The sequence below is a fragment of the Triturus cristatus genome, chromosome 3_2 (genome assembly GCF_964204655.1).
Source record: "Triturus cristatus chromosome 3_2, aTriCri1.1, whole genome shotgun sequence".
NCBI lineage: Eukaryota > Metazoa > Chordata > Amphibia > Caudata > Salamandridae > Triturus > Triturus cristatus.
The window spans coordinates 988,329,194-988,346,796 of NC_140584.1; the positions used below are offsets into that span (position 1 = coordinate 988,329,194).

General features: G+C 47.6%; 1 protein-coding gene across 3 annotated transcripts in view; it reads right to left on the reverse strand.

The window, feature by feature from the left end:
• Window positions 1-3,971: 3,971 nt before the first annotated feature.
• ANKFY1 (ankyrin repeat and FYVE domain containing 1) overlaps window positions 3,972-17,603 on the reverse strand; it is a 506,490-nt gene continuing 492,858 nt past the window's right edge. For all 3 annotated transcript variants that reach the window (XM_085649582.1, XM_085649583.1, XM_085649584.1), the window contains exon 25: window positions 3,972-5,097. In XM_085649582.1, the coding sequence (XP_085505708.1) occupies window positions 4,965-5,097 (133 nt within the window). In that variant the 3' untranslated portion in view covers window positions 3,972-4,964. The remainder of the gene's footprint in view (window positions 5,098-17,603) is intronic.

A 17,603-nucleotide genomic window follows, 5' to 3' on the forward strand; every position in this document is an offset into this window, starting at 1 on the left:
ATCCTGATCGACTCCCTGAGATCTCCATTGTGCTGATACCACTGCCTGCGGAGGCACCACTGGAGCGCCCTCATGTGCCATCGTGCATGGTTGACCAACAGAATGCAGGAGGCGAACAGACCGAGCAGGCTAAGGACCTTCAGAACCGGAACAACCGCTCCATTGTGGAATAAAGGGACCATCTCCTGAATGCAGAGAATCCTTTGAGGAGGAGGGAATGCCCGACACACAGTAGTATCCAGTACCGCTCCTATGAACAGGCTGCGTTGAGAGGGCACCAGGTGAGATTTAGGCACATTGATCGAGAAACCCAAGTCGAATAACAGCTGAGATGTTACCTGCAGATGATGCTGCACCATCTCTGGGGACACTGCCTTCAGAAGCCAGTCGCCCAGGTAGGGGAAAACCGGAATCCCCGACCTCCTGAGATGAGCAGCCACCACTGCCATCACCTTTGTGAAGACTCGAGGTGCGGTAGTAAGACCAAACGGAAGGACCGCAAACTGGTTATGTTGCGACCCAACCGTAAAACGGAGATACTTCCTGTGCGACTTCAGGATTGGGACATGAAAGTATGCATCCTGCAAGTCGAGTGACACCATCCAGTCTCCTTTCTGCAACGCTTGAAGAACCTGCGCAAGGGTCAGCATCTTGAATTTCTCCTGTTTCAGGTAAAAGTTCAAGATTCTGAGGTCCAGAATCGGACGCAACCTGCCGTCCTTTTTGGGAATCAGAAAATACCGGGAGTAGCACCCCCGACCCCTTTCCTGCTCCGGAACCACCTCTATTGCACCCTTCTGAAGCAAGGCTAGAACCTCTTTATGCAGGAGAAGCAGATGATCTTCCGAGCAATAACCTTGGCAAGGAGGGTAAGGGGGAGGAAACTCCCGAAAGGGAAGGGCGTACTCAGTCTCTAGGAGGTTCAAAACCCAAAAGTCTGTTGTAATAGATTTCCAACCCCGTAGAAAGTAGGACACCCGACCCCCCCACAGGACTTACATGATCCGGGATGGGGGATCTAGGGCTGCTTCCCTGAAGCCTCATTGGGAGCAGAGGAGGAGGACGAAGAAGAGGGGTTGCGACCAGAACCTCTCCGACCCCTCTGCTTCCCTCTATAGGACCTATAGAGGGGATTCTGTTGCTGCTGCTGCTGAGGCTGTCGGAAGGAGCGAAAGGATGATCTTCCGAAACCCCTAAACTTCCGAAAAGCTGAACCCCTAGAAGGTGCCTGCAGACCCAAGGACTTTGCCGTCAATCTGCTGTCCGTAAATCGTTGAAGGGCAGAGTCTGCCTTCTCCCCAAACAGTTTCTGTCCATCAAATGGCAGATCCACCAATATGGCCTGAACATCCGCCGAGAATCCAGAGGAACGGAGCCACGCCTGTCTCCTCCCGGCTATAGATGACCCCATAATTCTTGCCACCGAGTCCGCCGTATCCAGCCCTGACTGGATCACCTGCCTGGCAGCTGCCCGAGTGTCCGCAACCACCTCCAAGAAGGACGACTTATCACCCTCAGGCAATTTAGGGGCTAAAGATTTAATAGAGTCCATCAAAGCATGTACATAACGCCCCAGCACACATGTGGCATTAGATGACTTCAGTGCCATACTTCCTGAAGAGAAGGACTTTTTAGCCGTTTGATCAACTTTCTTGGACTCCCTATCTGCTGGAGACTGAGGGAATGCACCCGAAGCATGTTTTGAACAAGAAGCCTGCACAACCAGGCTCTCCGGAGATGGATGTGTAGACGAAAAATCAGGATCCCCAGGAGCAACCCTGTACCTTCTTGCCACCTGTCTGGAAACCGCCGGAGAAGAAAGAAGTTTCCTCCACACCTCCAACACCGGTTCCAAGATGCCTTAATTGAAAGGCAACAAAGGCTCCGAAGTTGACGTCGGAGAGTGCAACACCTCCGTAAGCAGGTTAGACTTGTACTCCACAGAGGGCAGCTGCAGATCTAACAATTCTGCGGCTTTCTTAATCACCACATGGTAGGGTGCCAATTCCTGTGGAGGAAAAGACCTTGCAGAAGTATGCTCCCACTCTGGGGTGGTATCCAAACCACTTGCTTCTTCTATCCCTTCAAACTCATCCGAAGAAGAATCGACTTCACCTTCTTCCACCTCTCCTCTATACCTTCCTTCCTCCAATACCCTCTGGGCCTCCCTCCTTGATCGAATCCGGGGAGCCGGCGTCGTCGACGTCATACGCGGCGTCGGTGGAGCCACATGTACCGGAGTCGGCGGAGCCACAGGAGTCGGCGGCGCCGGACGAGGCGCCGACAGCGTCGGCAACGGTGTCGAAGAAGGCTCCGAACCAGGATGATCCATCCGCAGCCTCGACGGATCCCCAATCGGCGCCGGAAACTGCCACGAAGGCGCCATCGGCATAAAGGGGGCCTGAGCATACTGCTGCGGCACCCCTAGCGTATATGCCATTGGACCCACGGGACCAGTTGGTGCTCCGGATGGGAAGGCCGCCCTATTAAATATACTATACATGGCATTCAGAAAGTGTGATGAATCGGTACCTGGAGCCGGGAATTGCGGATAAGGAACAGACCCTGTATCCCTTTGTGGAGTCTCCGGCGTCGGCTCCGCAGTGTCTTCCACCGGAGCCGCAGATTCATCAGGCACCGGAGCAGGCTCTTCCTGTTCTTGCTCATCCATAGAGACCTCCGACTCCACTCGAACCGGAGTCGACGTCTTTGACGCAGCCGGTGACTGCGCCGGGGACTGCGCCGAAGAATGCACTGGAGCCCGCTTCGGCGAAGGAGACCCTCTCGGAGACCTCGAAGGAGACAAGTCCTTGCCTCGGCGCCGACGGGAAGAAGTCGACCTCGATTTCCTGCTCTTCGAGGACCGACGTCGTGAAGAATGCTTTCTCTTTTTGTGATGCTTCTTCGCCTTCGACAACCTCGAAGTCGACGACTCCCGCCTCGACTTCTCCTTTTTTCTTCCTCTCTTCTCCTCACCGATCTTCTTCATAAAGAGTTTAGTCTTCCTCTCCTTCAGTGCTTTAGGATTCATTCTCCTACAGCAGGCACAGTCTTCCATATCGTGGTCCGAAGAAAGGCACCACAAGCAGTCCTGATGCGGATCAGTCATGGACATCAGACCTCCACACTCCCTACAGGGCTTAAAGCCCGACTTCCTCGTCGAAGACATATCAAATTGTCTACAGTAACACGATCAAACTACAAAGTAGCCAGAGAGCACTGGAAAAAAACCGTTGCGCGTCGACGGCGCGGAAAAAAGGGAACTGACGTCATCACGCCGACGTGGGCTTCTTATGGCTCCGGTGACGTCGTACGGAGTCGAGAGCGGAGCCGATGCATTATAACGTCGCCCACGTCGACGCGGAGTGCTGGGAAAGAAAAATTCCGTGGAATGCTGGCGCAGGGATATTCACAAGGTGAGGAATCCACTGGCAGATGTATCCATCAGAATGACATTTTTATTTATCTTTAGTGTAGTTGTTGTTACCATCTGATGCAAAATATATATATATTTCAAGGAAGTATGGAAAATAATTACATTACTTGTGCCGACTCTCACAAACTAAAGGTTGCACGATTACCAATTTAATTAATAAACCATCTGTTGACATTGGTTCTGTCCATGTGGCATCCAGACTCTCGTACTATCCAGTGTGTGGATAGTTTGTGCATAAAAAGTATTTTTATTTGGATAATAATTATGATCACACCTGTGGAAGAGATTTAAGTGGAAAATAGTATTCTATACAAATAAACGGTCAATCAGTCGATGGATGCAGTGCACACCTAGCTTAAAGAACACTACATTGCAGATGATTGTGTGAGTGCAGCTGCAAAGGACAAGTTTTGCAGTGTTTTGCTGGCACAGTGCAGCCCAAATACATCCAACAATTACACAGTGACAGGTCAAGGACCTATTTTTGACCTGTACTGAAGCGGTTGATAAAGTGAACAGCATGTGACAAAACAACTTTCTTACATGATCGTAGGTCCAATATTTAATGTAAATATCAAATTATTAATTCTTACACAAAGATTTCATTTAACATTTTAGTGTTTTAAATGGTTTTACAAGAGCAAATAGAAATGTATTACCACTAGCACTGGTAAAATGTATTACCACTAGCACTGGTAAAATGGATTACCAATAGCACTGGTGTTCCGTACAAGGAACCAAAGGGAGCAGAATATAAAGAAAATTGCATTTGGTGAAATAATCTAGACAGAAAAGCAGGTCAAAGAGTGCAAAAGGTAATGTTATTTTTATCCATCGGTGATTTTCGAAGACACCCAGTAACATTACCTGCTGGTGGTTAGCTGAGGGGCTACTACAAGGGTCTTCCATCATGCTACTGAAAGCAAGGGACTCGGCAATTATTATGCGGGTATCAAAATGGAGAACCGCGATTCTGATGCCTTAATGTCAAATGCATGAGTCCGGTTATAAAGCTTTCTGTTGTAAGGCCACATTTCCTCGACTATCCTTAAAACGTAACCCTGTTTGAAAAATGTCCGCACTCGGTGGGTAGTTCAGCATGATATCCGGCCGTCTCAAACCGGTGGATATGTTCGTGACGACGGCAGAATCAGACCCGGCCACAGTCGCGGCCACTAACCTGGACACGATGAACGCCTCGCTTTCTTCTTCAGTGCAGGGAAGGACAGCAGGTAAACCCTGTTACTGTAGGTGTCCCGGGACCCTACAGCCGACACAATGAGGGGCCGGACATACATGATTAGCGCTCTGTATCAAAAGGTCCAGTCCAACTGGAGTCAGCGTGTAGCACGAGCTAGCGCAGCTGGGTACATTTACAATCGTACACATGATTCATTTGGAATACATCAGAGAATGGTCCTTTATAAAGTCGCTGTGGTGAGGAGGGGCGACAGAGCTTTCCTCTTCGCGCTCGCAGGCTCGCCGGCAGAGCTGTGTTTTCAGAGTACAAGAGATTTTCGCCGCCATACTAAGAAACTCCTCCCAGCGTCAGGACATCAAAGCAGATGTTGCAAACTCGAACTGGTTTGTTTAAATCAAACTTAATGATGGGGATCTCTCGGGTTGAGCACCGGTGGCAGAGAAGACGTCCACAGTGACGGCTGCGGAGACAAAGAGACCAAGGAAGAGAGGTTATCAGACAAATATTATTGCAGGAATACTCCGACAACACACTCGCATGAATCGTAGCATTGATGCACAGTTACAGAGGGTACTACAGTCAACTCCGCTATCTCTAAATTCGTTCTGGTGAAAATATTCTATCAAAACACATTTTCACAAAGTTGACAGTTGCCGTTCACAACATCGTTTAATGTATGTGACGAGCATGTTCAGCTAAATTCCTAAGTAGAGGTTAACCTGGACAGAGGTATAAACAGAAGGTTAAAATCTTACAGGAATTTAAAACTCCATATGTTGGTCAAAGCCCAATCAAAACAAGGCCATTGTGCTGAAACATAAAATGTTCATGCTATTCAAATGGAAACAATGCCAAGTACATCAAAAACACAACTGTTTACCTACTCAGAGGGTCTGAAACACGAAAATATACCTGTAAAATTACCCTCAAGGCCACATTTCAAGAGAGTCCGTATATTTGTGTGTATATCACTGAAAGACACAGAATCTGAATTATATTTCTGGCTAATACTGCATAAAAATACTGAAACTTGTCAGTTAAGGTCTGTGAGAAAGTGCCATCTTTCTTGCATGGTATCCCCCACTTTTTGCCGAATTGCTGAATGTACTTTGACTGAGTGTGCCCTGGACTCCTGCCAATCAGGTGCCCAGGGCCTATGTTCCTTCCCTAAAACCCAAATCGGCAAACCCTGGCCACATGTCAGCCCCTGGTAAATGGTACCCTAGGTACCCAGGGCCTTGTGACCAGGGAAGGCATCTAAGGGCTGCAGCACTAATTGTGCCACCCTTAGAGGCCCTGTACCCTAACACAAACACACTGCCCTTGCAGGCTGAGTGTCTGGGTACAAGACAAAACAGAGAGTCGACATGGCACACATCCCTGTGCGCCATGCCCACAACCTACACTACGCCCTGGCATACATCAGCAACCCTTCTAGCTGGGTGCCCTATGCCAGTGGTGTGGGCACAGGAGCATGAGCCCTGTGCCCCTACAGTACCCAGGTCCATTCCTGGGCAATGTAAGTGCAGTGCTGCCATTTAAGAGTATATGGTGCTAGGAGCTCGTCAAACACGAACTCCACAGCACCATGATGGCTTCTCAGCACATTAAACCCGCACTGATGCCAGTGTGGGATTTAATGTACAATGCACTACAGTGGGCATCTTAGAGATGCCCCCTGAAACCTAACCTACAATCCACGTCTTGTCTGAGAGGCTGCCTAGGCTGCCACACAGCAGACATGTTGCTGGATCCCAGGGTGGAGAGCCCCCGCTCTCCTGGGCCTGCAACAATGCACATCCTGGGCGAGGTGCTAGGTCTCCTCCCCCAGGATGGGCAGGGGGAAGCTTCAAAGGCATGCCGCCTTTGTGAGCTTCTCCAGGCCACTTGCTGTACTCAGCAACTGCCACCCACCGGTTCTGACCCCCACTCTGGCAGGAAGATGGGCCGGAAACTCCAAGTAAGGACAGGGGATGTGCCAGCCCTGCCAACCCACCCCTCAGGTGGGGGAGGCGAGGCCCTCGCCATCTTGAAGATGGGGAGCCCTACCCAATTAGGACTAGGCCACTGCCCCCCTCCCACAGGAGAGTGACAGGATAGGGGGTGTACCCACCTCAGGACAGGGACCCAGTGGTCCCTGCCCTTTACCTACCTGTAACGCCCCTAAATTTAGTATTTAGGGGCACCCTGAACCTTCCTTCCTTAGATTCCAGATTCTAAAACAGCAAAGAAGACCAAGAAGAAAGAAGACCTGCCATGCAGCTGCTAAGAAGAGGAAGACACCAACTGCTTTGGCCCCAGCCCTACCGGCCTGTCGACCCTCGAACCTGCTCCTGCTAAATCCCGGCACCTCCTGTGGCCAGCAACCTCGCAAACCCCAGAGGACCTGGCTACCTTGTGACTCCAAGCACCTGGGACTCCCACGAGCAGTGGCTCTGCTCAAAGCAAGTATCTAACCCCTGGCATCAGCCCGGAACCGCGAACCCTGCACCCGCTAAGCCTGGCCTGTGCTGGAGTGGACAAAGACCCCGAGGACATCCCCCGGCGACTGTGACCCCGAATCCGGCACCCAAGGACCAACCTTGACACTCCTGACGACGCCTGCAGCCTCAGAACCAGGGACCCCCCCCAACCGCGATCAACAGAGGGTAAGATTTCCTGACACCAAAAGGCACCCCTGCACCCTGCTGCCACCTGTGACCGACTCCTGGGTACCTACCTATCCTCCAACTACCCAACCTACCTCTGGAAGTGGTGGGCACACCTGAAGAATCTTCATCCCCGAGCTTGCAGCCTTTGTTCGTCCTTGAGCTTTCCCATTGCAATCCATTGAGCGCCCTAAGAATCAAAAGCACCCTGCACCCAGCTGCCCGAGTGGACCTGGCAGTGCAACTTCTTCTCCTACCTACTTCCCCATTTGCCCTGAGCAAGTGACCGGGAGCCCAGCTCCCACAGCCGCGTGGCCTGTTAGTCAGCAGCCACCAACCAAGGCCCCCCCTGCCTCCCATAGGATAACATTGGGCCTAACTCACTCTGCACCCGGCTGACCCTGTGCCGCTGAGGGTGTAACAACTGTACTTACCTGACCCTGGGAGAACCCTGAGTCTGTGCCCAGAACCCTAACTCTGCCAGTCGAGTACTTACCCAAAAGCCGATAACTCACTTTTCTTCCATAGGGTAACATAGACTGGCTTCTTCTGAAATTTCTTTTAAGTGTGGAGTTTCTAAACTTTAAAATATTCACCTAAAATCAACGAAGTAACGAAAACGGAAATACTCACCTGCTATTAGGAGAGATCCCAGTGCTGGATCTTGGGCCTAGCACTGACCCTGAAAAGTACTCCCAACCGTACTTACCACTAACTCAATTTTCTCCACCAGGAATCAATTGAATGTTTTTCTGTGAAATTTCTTCTAAGCGTCGATTTTGCAAACTTATAAATATTCCTTAATAATCGCCTGTATAACTTACACGTAGTTTCTCAACTGCTTACAGGTGGTACACTAGTGCTGGATCCAGGATCCAACTCTGACCTAGAAAAAGCAACCATAACCCCACTTACCTGCTAAGTGAATTTCCTTCCATAGGATAACATTGGTAATTTGATCAGAAAAAGTTTCTAAGTGTCCACTTTTAAAATAGCAAAATATTGCTTAAAAATCACAACAGTAACTAAAAAGTATTTACTCACTTGTTTCCAAGAACTGTCCCAGGGCTGAATCTTGGATCCAGTCCTGGAGTTAGAAAAGTAGTCCTGAAAGTAATCAATTGCATATAACTTAAAATTCCCATTGAGCTCAATGTATTATTGTGTTTGAAATTGTGTTGCCTATTGCAACAAACTGTAACTATTGCATTCCAAGTCAATTGTCCTTTGCAAAGTATTTAACTAAAGCGTCTCATTCTGAGAAAGTATATTTTGATACCTCTTGTTGGTTCTAAAATAAAACAACCATATATTTTTATATACAAACCATTGGCCTAGAGTTCAGTTCTTGAGTGCGTGAGACCATTTGCTGACTGAGTTTGTACAACAAATGCTTTACACTGTCCTCTGATACTGCCTTACTGCTCGACCAAGCTACCACTTTAGAGAGTAAGGTTATATCTAACTTTAGCCTCTGCCAAACCTCTGGGGACTGTGGACCCTATACACACTGTACCTATTTGGGAACAGTATATATAGAGCCACATTCCTACAAGGTCAGGGTTGGATTGGGATCAAAAATAGCCCCCCCCCCCACCTCTTGTGGGTTCTAAAATAAAACAACCATATATTTTTATATACAAACCATTGGCCTAGAGTTCAGTTCTTGAGTGCGTGAGACCATTTGCTGACTGAGTTTGTACAACAAATGCTTTACACTGTCCTCTGATACTGCCTTACTGCTCGACCAAGCTACCACTTTAGAGAGTAAGGTTATATCTAACTTTAGCCTCTGCCAAACCTCTGGGGACTGTGGACCCTATACACACTGTACCTATTTGGGAACAGTATATATAGAGCCACATTCCTACAAGGTCAGGGTTGGATTGGGATCAAAAATAGCCCCCCCCCCCCAAAAAAAAGTGGCCCATATTTTCAGATTGCGCCTTTCCACAAAACACTGCTTCAAGTGCTTTAAGTGGAATGAAAAGAAGGTGGGGCGGAGGGGCGGAGGGATCTAAAAAAGAGGCATGTTTTCGTAACTTCAAAGAGGAACAAATATGCAAATGGTGCAAGGACTCTGGGTGCACAGATTAGTTCACACTGGTGAACAACACCTGAATAGGTCAGGCCACTTCTGCATGAATGGGCTGGTCCAGCGATAGACTAAGAATGACACCTCCACCCTGTTGGTAAAAGGGAGGACACAAAGGCCCATCTGCCTCTAGAAAGGCCGCTCAGGCCCCCACTGGGCCGGTGGCAGCCTCTTAACTGTACAGAGCCCAAATAGGCTACCACGCTGGTCAAAAAAGTGGCCCAGAGCTGCAGCTCCGATACCAGCCCATCGACACTGCCCGAGTACCAGTCTTACCGATCCGACCCTGGTTAAGGTTAACAACATAACCCTGGTCTGCATCACATTATCCCGATAGCTGTTTTTGTGTTTCTGTGCTGTTGATAACTTGGTGTTATGTGCATGCGGGAGGCACAAGTTATGGCATGTGTTGTGTGTGCTAATACCCATAACTAGAACATTTAACTGATTTTGTGTGTTTGACAGAGAAACATCACCTGGGGGCCGATTACGATGGCGGACGGACTGGAGTCCGTCTACCATCGTGGTGGTGACCGGGACCGTCCACAATACATGCGCACCCAATTAGGATGCGACCGCCACCATAGCGGTCGCATTTTGCACTTTAACATTGCGGAGGGTGCTGTTGACTGCAGCACCCGCCGCGATGTTCAAAATGCATGTTGTGCATTTCACTGCACTACATGGCAGGCACCACGCAGTGCCTGTCATTTGGTGCAGTGAACTGTAGGGGGGTCCCAGTGCACAAACACCACCCCCAGACACAAGGGGGGGGGGGGGCCAGCAGCATCCTAATTTGGCAGATGGTGCAGACCGCTCCGCCAGGAAATCGGAACGATTGCCTGTGGCGGTTCGGTGGAGGACAGTCTTTGCGTCCGCTACGGTCGCAGTCTGGATCCCCCCGCCATCGTAATGTGGCGGGGGGAAAATCGCGGTCCGATGGCGGAAGGACCGCCACCGCATGGCTGGCAGTGGCGGTCCCTCTGCCATCGTAATGAACCCCTTGGTCTTGAACTGTGTGTTTTTTTTTTTAAGGTATTTTTCATTGTTTTTAGGTCATTGCGGGTCGGCAACCCCCGGTGTGCACCAAAGAAGAGGTTGAGGCAGGGCATCAAACTCGTAGCGAGCCTCCATGCAATGCTGAGTGAGTGGAAGCGAGCAAACATGTACCCGAGCGTGCCTTTGACTACGTGACTGAACTTTTGACTTCACTAATGTGTCTCCTAGTCAGCGAGGAACAGCATGTTCAAGTCCTCCATTGTGCATCAGTGAGTGGCAGTGTGCAGACAGATGTCCCTATGTGTGACTCTGACAATGTCATTGCCCCTTTGACTCCATTGGGGTGTTAGTGAATGAATGACGGTGCGTATGTTTAGATCCCTCCGTGATCCCAAGTACAAGGTTTTTTATAACCACGAATAAAGGTCTGGAAACTTTGCACCCCTTGTTGGCATTCGAATGTCAGGGTAGTGATGCAGAGCACTCCAAGGCTAATTCATGAACAGTGCTGTGGACTAGAGACGCAGCCCTCAAAAACCCAACAAACAACACCTAATAAAGCAAGGCCAATCAGTTTTCATTTTTATAAAATGGAAAGCACATTATTAGAAACACTAATACATGCTATACACTAATTCACATGTACGTACACAGTGGCAGCTGGAAAACCAAGGTGAAATCCTCAAAAACCCACAGGGGGCACACAGAAAAGAGAGGTCCCACAGAACAGATTACCCCCTAAATGTATCTTGTACCCAAGGAGACGGAGATACATTTAACAGCCCTCTACTGGTTTTGTCAGGGTCTCAATACAACTATTAGAAATAGAAATATTATAAACTGAAAATGATTACCTGTTAGTATTGTCAATACAAGATTGAACCTTCAAATATCTTACTTTTAAGTCTTTCTTCTATTTTACACTGCCTAAAAACTGTCTTAAGACAAACAAAGGTTCTTGCTTCTCAGAGCTTTAAGACCAAGAGTCCTAGCTGCAAGGACACATGAAACTTTAGACAAGTCTCCTGGGGTCATAAATGTGGGTGCTGTGCCCTGCCTGTGGGGCACCTGGACTGCAGGAACATAAAGGGATGTGTTGGAGCTCAAAACCATGCTACCTGGATGCCTCACGCTCACTTTAGACACAGTAAGCAGGGGTGAGCACGCAGCGATGCTTCAAGGAACCTAGCCCTCTCTGGGCCCACTATGGAAATGTGCTTGGCCCTAAAAGCTCTACTGCAATCTATCAGGGCGAGGCTGGTCTCGGTTCTCATGAAAAACACCACTGCCATGCGGTTCTGCGACAAGCAGAGCACAGGATCCGGGATCTGGTGCCAAGAGGCATTACATCTCTGGAGGTGACAGCAGCAGCAGCAGAACATCTTTCTAGTAGCCAACCACATGGCACGGACCATGACTGCCAGAGCAGACAAACTGAGCAGACGCTGTGTGACAGATAACAACTGGCCTCTGCACCTCGAGGTGGCACAAGGCGTGTTCGATCAATGGGGATAGTCCTGGCTAGATCTTTTCCCACTGGGAAAAAGCGCAGTGTCAATGGTTTTGCACACTGGATTTCCTGCATGAGCACTCTTTATGCGACTCATTCCAGCTTTGCAATTTTAAAGCAAAGTCTTAAAGCGCATGATTATCCAGTGTCATCTTCGCCGAGCTGAAAAATGACAAACATTTTACCACTCCCGGCACAGTATTAGAGCTTTGGATTGGTAAAATACCACTCAAAACAATCTAAAATGAATAAAAGCAACCCCGACGAGTGTTTCCCTATTATTAGAGCTCTTCAGAGGGGTATAGCTTTGTCCAGACACAAGGGAGCACCTGGTATAACTCAAGACAATATCCTTTCAGGCTTAGAGTGCTGCATAAATTATGCAAAAAAGGAAGCATGGACTTCTGGGTAGTTCCCAAGTTTAGGTTGTGAGAAGGTCCTTTCTATTGAGCACCTATACTACACCACCAAAAGAGAGAGTGTGTGTTAACAGATCCAAACTGTGGTCGATTCTTTTGGATCTGGACGCAGATTTGGTGGCTTTTTTACCCTTCGCCCATAACACCACCACTGCGGTGGTGAGATATAATAAGGATGGTGGCATGTCAGCTTCCTGGAAAGTCAAGTGAGAGGTCCGGCAGGGGTGTATTCGGGCCCCTTTGCTCTTTACGCTTCACATTAACAAGTTAGAGGACTCACTTTCAGCTAGCAGTAAAGATATCACAGAACTGTCTCCAAATGGATTCCCGCACTTTTATAAGCAGACGACGCGGTGTTTGCCAGGAATGCTGTAGGTCTTCATTGATTTTATGGATTCACTTGATCTTGCTACAAATTTTTCTAAATCCCACACCATGACGATTGGTACTCAGAAGGCTGAAAGCTGTAAGTTCTTTTGTAGGGGGGCAGAACTAATAAAAGTTGGAACCTTCACTTTCCTGGGTGTGCTGTTTGATGACCAAGGGACCAAGGCTGCGCAAAAAATACACAAAAAGAATATTCTGGCTAGGGCAGTGGGGGAACCATGGACTTAGCAAAAAGACTAGGGACAAAGCCTGTACCCGCCCTGCTAAAGGTGTATAGAGAAAAATGTACCCCTATGGCCACTTATGGCAGTGATATGTGGGGATACGAGGATGTGAGAGATATGCAGGGGGCGGAAAACAATTTATGCGTAGGCTCCTCGCTCTCCCCCCTGCACTCCAGCCGTTATGTTGCATAAGGAGCTTGGCACAGGATATAGCTATGATCTTATTGCTGTTGCGCCCTTTCTGCGCAGGATGAGAATCTGGTCCTGCCCAGCCGCCACTTTAAATCAACTTGTTATAGCGGATTGCAACGCACTTGAGGGGGCCCTGCTTATCCCTTGCTTAAAATACATAATGGAGCAGATGAGGTGGCTAGGCTGCCCTGACCTGTCTACCAACCCCAGGCCATTATGCCCAGTATACATTGGGAATATCTAACATTTGTTTTTGGCCAGGGTGAAGGGCGGGTAAGGAATTAGCTAAGCCAAAGGTGAGTAGCTATATCACACTGAGTCTGAACCCACAGGTGCAGCCTTATCTGTCACTGGTCAGCAACGTGCACCATCGCTTTGTGCTAACCAGATTCATATTGAACCTTATACACTGGTTATTAGCCTTTGCTAAAGGCTACACGAAGCCCAGGGCTTTAAAACCATGTTCATGTGACAATTTTTCTGACCAGGACACTTTACATTTTACCTTTGTTTGTGAATTTTATGACCCCTCCCCCGTGCGTAAAAATTGTATTTTCCCGCTCCTTAGATCTAGCCAATTCGTTCAAGTAAGGCCTGCATTATTATATTTACAAATGCTTTCCTCCCCTATGGTATGTTTTGGGGCCACAAGTTTTCTTACAGGGACCTTAAGACTTAGGAAGAAGATGCTTATGGTGTAGTTAGGCTGAACAAGTCTAATGCCCTCTGGGAAATATATGTGCCCATTTCTGTGCATGAGCACGCATGATTATGTAGTTTTTTTACCCTGCCATTGCTCTGTCACGTTTGCACTTTCTTTGATGAATTGTATACCTAGAGTGGCATTTTGTATCTGTTTTTAATAAGGAGCTTTTATCCCTATTTGTTTGTATACATTGCCCATGACAAATTTATTCGGGCAAATTAGATTTTCTATGTATGTATGTATGGTAAGAAAAGGGTTTTATTTATGTGCTTTTATGGCTTTTAGTCGCCAAATAAAGAATTGTTGATTGTGTACACATACACACCTGTACACACACACACACACACTTTCATAATACTGAAACTCCGTTGGAAAAATAAGGGCGCTTCGCTGCGTTTTGGGTAAAGTGCCAGGAATGTAATAAGGTGAACCCTTCATGGATGTGGCTTAAGGGACTGAAGAACAGAAGTAAAAAGTTCCAGGAGAAGCAACTAGCGAAGAAATAGTTATAGAGATGGTTTTTCTTTACACACAGTACAATGACCACACCAGAGGAGCTACCTTGCTTTGGTTGAGGACAAAAATGGATGGTAAGACAATAGTCTGGTTCACGTGAAATGGCAAAAAGTTCTTTGGCAAATAACGAGTGTTTTTGGGGCACAACTCTGTCTTTATGTACCTGCACAAAAGGTTCCTCGAATGATAAAGTTAGAAGTTCATCAATTCCTTACAAAGGTGATAGGCTCAAGGAAAACTACATCCTGAGAGATAATTGCGGTGGATATCAATGTGGTGAAAGAGCCTGGGGCAGCCTTGGAGGAATCTCCGTTTTAAGACCTTCAATGAAGGCCTTCATGACAGGGACTTTAAAAATATGTTTTGCAGGTAAGAAGCTGTTGCTCCTAAGAGTATCCCTAGGGAAATGTAAGCCAGTCCTGTTTTCAGTAGGTGTAGCAGACACTCTTGGACTAGGGCTGCTAACAACTGAATGTTGTGACCGTTACCGTTAACTACATGTCAAGTCCATTTGCACGGCACATACAAACAGGTTTCCTATCTTGTTTTTGCATTACCATGCAGTCCAATCGGAACTGTTAATAGCTTTAAATTCGAAGACCTCAGGTGCCACACTGCAAGATTCAGAGACTTGAGGTTGAAATGCTGTATGCAACCGTGAAGTCTGGAATGAGTCGCAGCCTTTTGTGTGGCTGAGTGGATATTTTTAATAGTAGAGAACCATAGCTCACAGGCTCACATCAGGGCTATAAGAATTGGGGAAATTGGAACCTTTTGCATTATTTGTTCTACAATGACCATTTTTTTTACTCATAACTGGACTCTACTTATACTAGACAATGGTCGTTTGTGACCATCATCTGGCGAGATATTCTTAAAAAAGACACACGTGTAACCTTGTATTCAGGACTTGAGCAATACATGACACCATAATTTCCAACTATTTCATTATAATTTTCAATGTCAGAGGAAAAGCCATCTGGTGAAGGGGGAAGCAGCATCTGAAATGCAGTAACAATTGTTGCTGGGATAAGCTCTCCCACTGACTGAATTTGGCTATCCGAAAAACTTGGGTCTGTTGCAGAGGCAGGTGAGATCTTTTGACATTGATTGTGAAGCCCAATCTATGGACAAGTAGTATAGTGTATTGAGTGTGGGTAAGGTATTTTGCATGAGACTTATCCTTATCCAGCAAGCCATCCAAATGTGAATATGTAAATTTGGCTGCACTTTAAGTGCACTGCAGCTACCACTCAGCATTTGGTAACGACATGTGAAACTGTAGTGAGCCCAAATAGTAAGACTTCGAATTGGAATGTGTTCCACTTACCGTAAACCTCATATATAGATAATAAGCTTTGAGTACGAGGATGTGCAATTAGGCATCCTCGAGGCTGAAATACCAGCTTGTAGAAATGGAATGATGTCCTGCAGAGCACTAATTCTGAAGTGGTTAAATGTAATGTAGCAGTTAGTGCCCTGAGATGCAGGACTGCTTTAGGAATTTCATCATTTTTAGAGATAAAAAAGTACGAGTGAATTCTTTATTCTGTCTGATGTGCCTTCATGGCCTCTATTGTGCTTTTTAGCTGGAGTGCCTTTACCTCCTGCAGCAGGGTTGTGCTGGTCCTTGATGATTTTGTGACAGCAGGGTGGATGATTCAGAGAGGTGGTGTAAAATTCCAGTCAATAGCCGAGGACCTTCCAACGAGGAAAGTATAGCCCCAGTATTCCATGACCCGTCTTGGCTTGTCAGGGAGAACAAGAGAAAGTTCACTGTTTGAGGGCAGAGGTGCCTCTACCATGGGCATTTCAGGCCTCGATGAGCCTGTTGCAGAGAGGATATCCTCGTGTGCAGTGTCCAGACTCACCAGGCTGTTGGTCTTCTTGAAAGGACTGCTGCAGTTGTTAGGGCTTACTTACAAGTACTAGGCCAAGCATCCTGTTACCTTCTGCTTCTACTGTTGATGTTGGAGGACTCCTAAGGCTTTAACTATGCCTATGTCCTTTGCCTGTGCAGCAACAGCAACAAATTACTAGACAGAGTGTGACTCACTGGAAGTTAAATGTAAACTGAATCCCAACCGGACTCAGTAAGCAATGTATGTGTGGACACAAGCTTTTAGAATGACATCACATTTTATTATCATCATAAGAAGGAGTGTCATTCAGTTATTTACAAATAGTTCTGGTGCTCACACATAGACGAGTGGAAGTGCGTGAAGTGTAAGTGCTCTTGTGACAATAAAAACTTTACATCGCATTGAAAACGCTATGCAAAACTCCTAATTAAATTAATGCAGTAAAGGAGTTTTGATTGTGAGGTCGACGGCGTTTCAATCTTTTTACATTAAGATCATCATCAGGACAATTAGTGTGAGCAAGTAGAATTTCCAGATGAATAGTGGTCCAAAAACTGACCGACGGAAGCCACGTGGGGCTAGAGTTAATGAGAGAACCCGTAGCCGTTCCAGTAGAGGGTTCCCGATTGCATGCGAACAGCAGCGTCATTAAGTGACTTGCCGCCACGATTCTTCTTTCATCAAATGCCTTCGGACCTTAATCATTACAGCCCTGGACCCTCTCACCCTGCTCCGCCCAACTCAGGGGCACCACACGGTTTTCCAACTCCCCCTGAATGATTCCCATCCTTTGGCACCTTCTGAGAGCCTCTGAGCAGTCTCCTAAGTAAATCTCTACACGAACGGCTACGGGTTCTCTCATTAACTCTAGCCCCACGTGGCTTCCGTCGGTCAATTTTTGGACCACTATCCATCTGGAAATTCTACTTGCTCACACTAATTGGGGGCCTGCCTCGGACGATCGAAGTGTACGTCCCGGCACATACTTCCCTAGGCACTCCTTAATATAAGTTGGGGCCTGGCCATGTACGGCTTTATGGGACGATGCAGAGACCTTTTAACTTTGCTCTCTGTTTAATAGCGAGCCAGTGCAGCTGCTGCAACAGGGGGGTTGCGTGAGCCCATCTGGGAAGCCTGAAGATCAGCCTAGCTGCATCATTCATGGTCCCTTGTAGCTTACTGATGAGTTTCTCGGGGAGGCCAATATATAAGGCATTGCCATAATCCAGTCTAGACACAATCATAGGCGAAACAACCATCTGTAGTGTGGCAGATGAGAGGAGGGGGGCAAGTCTTCGCAGCTGTCTCATGAAGCCCGCACAGGTTCCGACCACGGCAGAGACTTGATTTGCCATGGTTATCTTCTGCTTCCACTTTTGATGTTGGAGGACTCCTAAGGCTTTAACTA